General features: G+C 44.3%; 1 protein-coding gene across 2 annotated transcripts in view; it reads right to left on the bottom strand.

Annotated features, from left to right (window-relative positions):
• Positions 1–1,736: 1,736 nt before the first annotated feature.
• Scp2d1 (SCP2 sterol binding domain containing 1) overlaps positions 1,737–6,831 on the bottom strand; it is a 24,814-nt gene continuing 19,719 nt past the window's right edge. For both annotated transcript variants that reach the window (XM_029567576.1, XM_017800202.2), the window contains one exon: positions 1,737–2,438. In XM_029567576.1, the coding sequence (XP_029423436.1) occupies positions 1,903–2,373 (471 nt within the window). In that variant the 5' untranslated portion in view covers positions 2,374–2,438 and the 3' untranslated portion in view covers positions 1,737–1,902. The remainder of the gene's footprint in view (positions 2,439–6,831) is intronic.

A 6,831-nucleotide genomic window follows, 5' to 3' on the forward strand; every position in this document is an offset into this window, starting at 1 on the left:
AATGGGCTTTCCTTTCCACAGAGAAATGCTTTGTGAACAACCAGTCATCACTTGGCCTTTTCCTCTATAGAGTATCAAGGAAAGTCTCTGAAGAGCCATCCAAATCAGTAAGGGGTGGATACCAGGCCTTAATGACATTTGAGGACTCATTTTGCTGAGAAAGGAGTAGAATCATAGGTCCTCTTCAGTAATACCCTCACTTTGAATGGAGCTGGTGACTTCTAAAGACAGCTCTATCAGTTTGTACTGAGACATAACAAGCTACACAAATTCATGTCTGTTGCATATATAAAGTGTACAAATTTGATGCCCTGGCCTATATATGTATCTGTAATCCATTACCACACTCAAATTACTATATCTATCACCCCAAGTTTCCTCATGGCCATTTATAATACATACAGTGCCTTGGGGAAGTACTTTAAAGTGGAATGGTTGGATCATTTGGCAGGTGCTATGGTTTGAATGTGTCCCCAAAAGTTCATCACCAAGGTTATATTACTGGTGTTTGAAGGTGGAACTTTTGGGAAGTGATGAAGGTTAGAAGAGTTCATGAGTGTGGAACCTTCATGAGGTCATTAGTAGCTAGCTCTATCAGAGAAAAATCACCTGAACTAGCACACAGCTGTCTCTGCCATCTTATAGCACAACAGAAAGTTTTCTGGTAGATGATAACCAGAGACCAATGCTATGTTCTTGGACTACCCAGCCTTCAGAACCACAAGGCAAATAAACCTCTTTTCTTTATAAATTACTCAACCTCGTGTATTTTAATATAGCAGCATAAAATAGACCAAGAAAGCAAAACATGTTTCATCATAAGAAACTCATTTGAGTTTCAGACTGCCCATACTGCACATATTTAAAGGTTCACAGACCACATGTGAACCAATAACATACACACTCACCCACGAGGAGGTCATATCAGCTACAGCTGGCTTCATTTCAGAGCTCGAAGACCACCTGTGAGGAAAGCTGCCAGAAAGGAAAAATCTCCCTGGATAAACTTTGATTATTGTAAAATGCTCAATGAATAAATTCACAATAGCATCAATACTTCAGAAATGTCTCAAAGAGGGCCATGTAACCTGTCTCCGTGAGGTTTGTTAAGTAAAGGCAGCACCTCTCTGGTCTTAGAACAATCATAGTCAATACTGAAAGCTTCATGAGATGTAGAGGAGGACAAAGGTTCTCTGAGGGTGGCCCCACCAACATGCCCTGGAAACATGAAAGAAACCTCCATTCTCCCCAGGCCAGAACTTCTGAACAAAAACTGAGACCCCCATCAATCTGGAATTGAACCAACCCCCCAGGTGACTCTGGTGCATGGTCCAAGTCTAAGAACCACTGGTCTAGAATATCTTACAAGCCTTTTGACTTTCCTGGTGTTGAATCCATCAGAAGTTAAAATATGTCAGGAGCACTATCTGTCTATCATGCACATTCCACCACAGAGCTGTGGGTCTCGCCCTCTCAGAGCCTTGTAACCTGAGTTATGACATACACATCCCCAATGATGATTAACCCTTCTCTCCCCAAAGCAACAAACTTTAAAAAAAGAAAAAAAAACTCCTTAGAAACTAAATCATCAGAGCATTTACATCCAGATATCAGAACCACCAATTTAGCTCCATGCAGACTTCACCTTGACATATTAAAATGTAAATAGAGCTGAGAAAAGAAAAAGACAAAGGTTTTAGGTGGTGTACTGCAACACTTTTTACTGTCCCAGAACCCACAGCAAGCATACACATGAGCAGGAAAATGAATCAAACTTTAGGAAGAATTTGAGTAAAAAATACTGGCTACTTTTTAAACTTTAATCTTCAGTTTAAGCATGGTTGCAACTCGACATTATAATCAGCCAGAAGTTTTGATCTTTTCCTTGGAATTTCTGCGTGCTTAAAATTTAACCCATTCTCTGAAGATCCTCTCCAGCTTCTGGCTAAGCAGAACTTTGCCTCTCACTTTGAACGTGCCGGCCAGGAAAGCCCTCTGTGGGTTCATTTTGCCCACAATTATTTCCATAAACACAGAGTCAGGGATGGTAAAGACAGTGTCTGCTGGGACTCTGGCAGATCCCAGGTACGTGTCTCCTGAACCATTCTTCAGGTCAATGGTCCACTGAAGAACAGTCTTCCCATCTTTGGTGATGTCTAGCTGAAAGACAGCACTGATTCTCTTTACCAGTTGGGCTCCTACTTCTTTGATGTGATGGCTAATGTCCTCAAATACTGGGAAGCTCTGAAATTCTGACAGCTCTAGAGGGTGTGACATTGCTGGTTTGGGAGCCGATCCTAGAACCTTGGACTGGCAAGTCTGAGGTCTATCCCCTGCTTTGATCTTGGGTTGAGGGTCAGTTTTCTTCCACATCTTACTGTTGCTGGTCCTCTTGACCTGGCCATCTGGTCTGTGAGTAGCTGTATCCAGTTTAATGCCTATGGGTCAGATTGTGAGATCAAAAGCAAGGCTCAGGGAACTGAGGCTGGTGTGTGCTGCAATCTTATTGGCTAAACAAATCCTAAATTATGACCTGGGGTAAGGGCTCAGACAGGGTAATTGTGAAGCAGCTACACAACACACACACACACACACACACACGCACACGCACATGCACACGCACACGCACACCAGACCACACCAACCAGAGCTGTTATTCTCACAAGCCCAGAGCTTTGATCACTTCATGGGGATCAGGGAACCTGGCTCAAAAAGAATTCCATGCCTCCAAAGCAGGGCTCTAGGGTTCACCCCTGGCTGAAAGAGCAGTTATTCTGATTCCTTTAGAAGTAAATAATCCCTAAGGCATACATCCTGATGCTAGATTTAGCCTTATCAGGCCACTAGTAGAGGGGAAAGGAAAGAAAAGAGAGAGAAGAAAAGAGGGAGAGATATCCCTCAGTCAGCAGAAGACACTGTTAGCCTCGTATGGACATTGTATATAACACTGCAGCTCCTGCTCTAAGCCAAGGTGCTGAGTTCTACGCACTTTACATATATTGACACATTACATTTTCACTACAACCTTTGAGGTAGGTAATTTTTTATCCCCATTTAACAAATGAGAAAACTGATATGGAAGTTAGCAGGCTGAGGAAATCAACAGGTACTGTGGCCAGGGTTGAACAGAGGCAGGAAGATTCTAGAACCCACCCCTATATTTTACTTTTTATTTTGAAATAAATTTAGTTTACAAACATTTTCCAAAAATAGTGCTTGTAGATCCTGCATCCAGCTTTGGGGAAATGTTAACTTTAACATCTTACATAACTACAGTGGAAGGATCTAGTCTAAGAAATAACTCGTAATGCTCCTCCTGCCTCCCTTCTCTCCACCCACGAGTACTGGGATTACAGGAGTGTCACCACAGGGAGTTCATGTGGTACAGGGGATCCACTCAGGTACTTCCTACATGCTAGACAAGCACTCTGCCAACTGAGCTAAATCTCCAGCCCTAGATGTTGCATTCTTTACAGACTTTAAAGGAATGTGACAGGCTTAAAGACCCTGAATAAAAAAAAAAAAGGAAGCATCATATTATTAAGAATGATAATTTTGGCTTCAAAGAACAGACATGTGAAAGCTAAAAACAAAAAATCAGTGGTTTCATGATGTGGCCCAGAAGACCAGCAACAGAAGCCCCTGGCACTTGTAAGAAGCCATCCACTCAGTCCTCACTACAGATATGCCTAATCAGATTTCACAAGGTGCAGCCCAGCTATATTAGCTACATTGGCCCAGAGAAACAGGACCAGTCAGCTACATGTAAAAGTTGAAGGATTTACCTTTACAGTGAATGCCCACATGCCCACCAATATCCTTAACATTTACTATAGTTGTTTGAATTCTTTCACAGGATTTTGATTCACTTCAACTAAATTGCAAGCAACAGTAGGACCCAACCAGGCAAAATAATCACTAGAGTTCAATGTATATTTACAACTCTTTAAAAATATTTTATTATTTTTATTTTATGTCTATGAGTGTTATGCCTGCACGTGGGTAAGTGTGCCTGTGTTGTACAATGCCCATGGAGGACAGAGAGGTTGTCGGATCCCCTGGAACTGGAGTTATGGACAGTTGTTAGCTGCCATGTGGGTGCTGGGATTCGAACCCTGCCAGAACAGTCAGTGTTCTTAACTGCTGAGCCATCTCTACAGCCCCCTTACAGCTTTTAAATGTAAAAATTTTTAAACACAAAGAAATGCACAAGTCATGTATGTATTTGCTGTGTGAACATAATCAGTGTTCATACTGTGTGACTTGGCAGCCCCCCCATTGCGTTGAGGGAGAGGCCCCTACAGCAAATGTGGAAGGCCAGACCAGCAGGAGCCTTGCACTGCTTCTCCACTCTTCAGGTGGAAGGCAGCTATCCTGGAAGAGAGATGCCAAAACCAAAGGCCTGGAGGTAGACCTTAAAGTCCTTCCACAGCAGACCAAGCACCAGAGGTCATGAAGCAGAATTTCTGCACTGAGAAGACCTTCTCAGCCTGTATTACAGATGGAAACCAAGTTTTCTATTTCTTTTTAATTAATGTTTTGATTAACCCCCTAATAATTATACATATTTATAGGTGCATAATGCAATGTTATAATTTATGAATACAATGTGAAATGACAAAATCAGAGTAATTAAACAAGTCAGTAATCTTTACAATCTCTTGTTTTGATTTTTATTACATTTATTTATTTTCTCTGTGTGTGTATGCTGGGAAAGCACATGTGGCGGTGTGTGGGGTGTACATGCCATGGTGCAAACGTGGAAGTCAGAAGACACCTTGTAGGAGTCAGCTCTCTCCTTCCACCATGGAGGTTCAGGAGATGGAGCTCAGTCATCAGGCTTGGTGGCAAGCATCTTTACCCACGGAGCCATGTCACTCCTTCAGGCCTCCTAACAGCTGAAGGAAAGGTCTTTGTTCTCTGGGCTATCTAGTTCCTAAATGGATCATCACCCCCTTCTCTGACCTTTTGATTCCAGTCACATTTGTAGTCATGATGAGCCCACAATTAGGGCCCATCAAATACTGGAAGCTCAATAATGGGTTAAGGATCATCACTTCTACCCTGGGAAATGTGCTGGGCCTACAAGGGTACACAGAGAGGAGAAGGTGCAAGATCCCTGCTCCCAGGAAACTTACAGTGTAGAAAGAAGGCATATGGGTATCCTCCCCAAGCTCATATCCTGACATTCCAGTTCCAAGCATGACAGTATTAGGACCTGTGGCCTTTGGGAAGTAGCTAAGGTTAGCTCCTATAGTGAGGGCTCAGTTGCTTAAGCTTAAAAGAAGAGACATGAGACAACCCACTCTCTCCTGGGTAAGTCCATCGTGCCCTCCATGCCTTGACTCCCCCAGGCTCATTCACCCTCCCATCTCCCACTCCCTTCTCTCCTCCTAGCCTGGGTACTGTCCCATTCCTTGTCTTGGCACCCCAGACACCGGGGGAACCATCACTGCTTCCTGATCCTTTGCATCCAGACAAATCCAGTTCCTTCTCGAGGTACCCAGGAACCCTATGGGCCTGGTCCTGCCCTCACCTCCCTCTGCTTCCCTGGGCTGCACAACCTACCAGCCTCTTTCCTGGGCAGTGGGGCTGATCCCTCGGCCCGAAACCACTACTGCTTCCTAATCCCTTGCATCCAGACAAACCCAGTTCCTTTACGTGGTCCCCAGGAGCCCTGTGGGCCTGGTTCTGCCCTCACCTCCCTCTGCTTCCCTGAGCCTGCACAACCCACCAGCTTCTCTCCCAGGTAAGTCCATTGGGCCCTTTGGGCCTTGACTCCCCCAGCCTCATTCACCCTCCCATCTCCCCTGCCGTCTCTCTTCCTAGAATGGGTACTGTCCCATTCCTTCTCTTGGCACCCCAGACACTGGGGAAATCATCACTTCTTCCTGAGCTTTTGCATTCAGACCAACCCAGTTCCTTCTCATGGTCCCCAGGAGACCTCTGGGCCTGGTCCCGCCCTCACCTCCCTCTACCTCCCTAGGCTGCACAAACTGCCAGGTGCTTTCCTGGACACTGGGGCTGACCTTTCAGCTTCCTGATCCTTCGCATCCAGACCAACCGACTTCCTCCCTACAGTCCCCAGGAGCCCCTGGGGCCTCTCCCCACCCCCATCTCCCTTTGCATCTCTGAGAGGCATGGCCACCAGCTACCCAAACCAGCATCTTTCCTGGTCCCTGCTCCCAGGCCACTCCAACCTCCAAATTCCTGAGGACAACATCTATCCTGGAGGAATCCAGACCTTAAAAGAAAGCCTGAGAGCATCTGATCCTCATGCAACTTGGGCCTCTGTGGGAACTCCTGAAGACAAAAGCAATCTGGCCACTCCAATATAAAAACAAAAGAGAGAATGGGAAGCTTAGACAAACCAGCTTTTCATGGCCCAAAAGGTAAACCACAAAGGCACATAAAGTTTACAGAAAGAAGCAGACCTAAACGTGAGGGCTTGAGTCTCACACAAGAATCAGAAACTACAAAAGAAATTCACATGTCAAAATCACAGAGAAAAAATAATATGAAAAACCAAAATAACATATCCCCACCAAATACCAGTAATCCTCTAGAGGAACACAATGAGAACCCCCTAGAGAAAATGCAGGGCATGGAACTCAAAAGAACAATGATGAATATGATAAAAGAATTTAGTGAATTTAAAGAACACACAAACAAGGTAATCATAGAGCTGAAGGAAGATAGGGATAAACTTCTGAATGAATTCAGAAAAGAGCTAGAAATATTGAAGAATACTCAGGCTGAAATAAAGAACAAAGTGAAACACTCCATAAGCCAATTAAAAACGACAGGAGAAAGCCTCACCAATAGGATGAA

This window comes from Nannospalax galili, unplaced genomic scaffold, assembly GCF_000622305.1.
Source record: "Nannospalax galili isolate Female #2095 unplaced genomic scaffold, S.galili_v1.0 scaffold510, whole genome shotgun sequence".
Lineage (NCBI taxonomy): Eukaryota > Metazoa > Chordata > Mammalia > Rodentia > Spalacidae > Nannospalax > Nannospalax galili.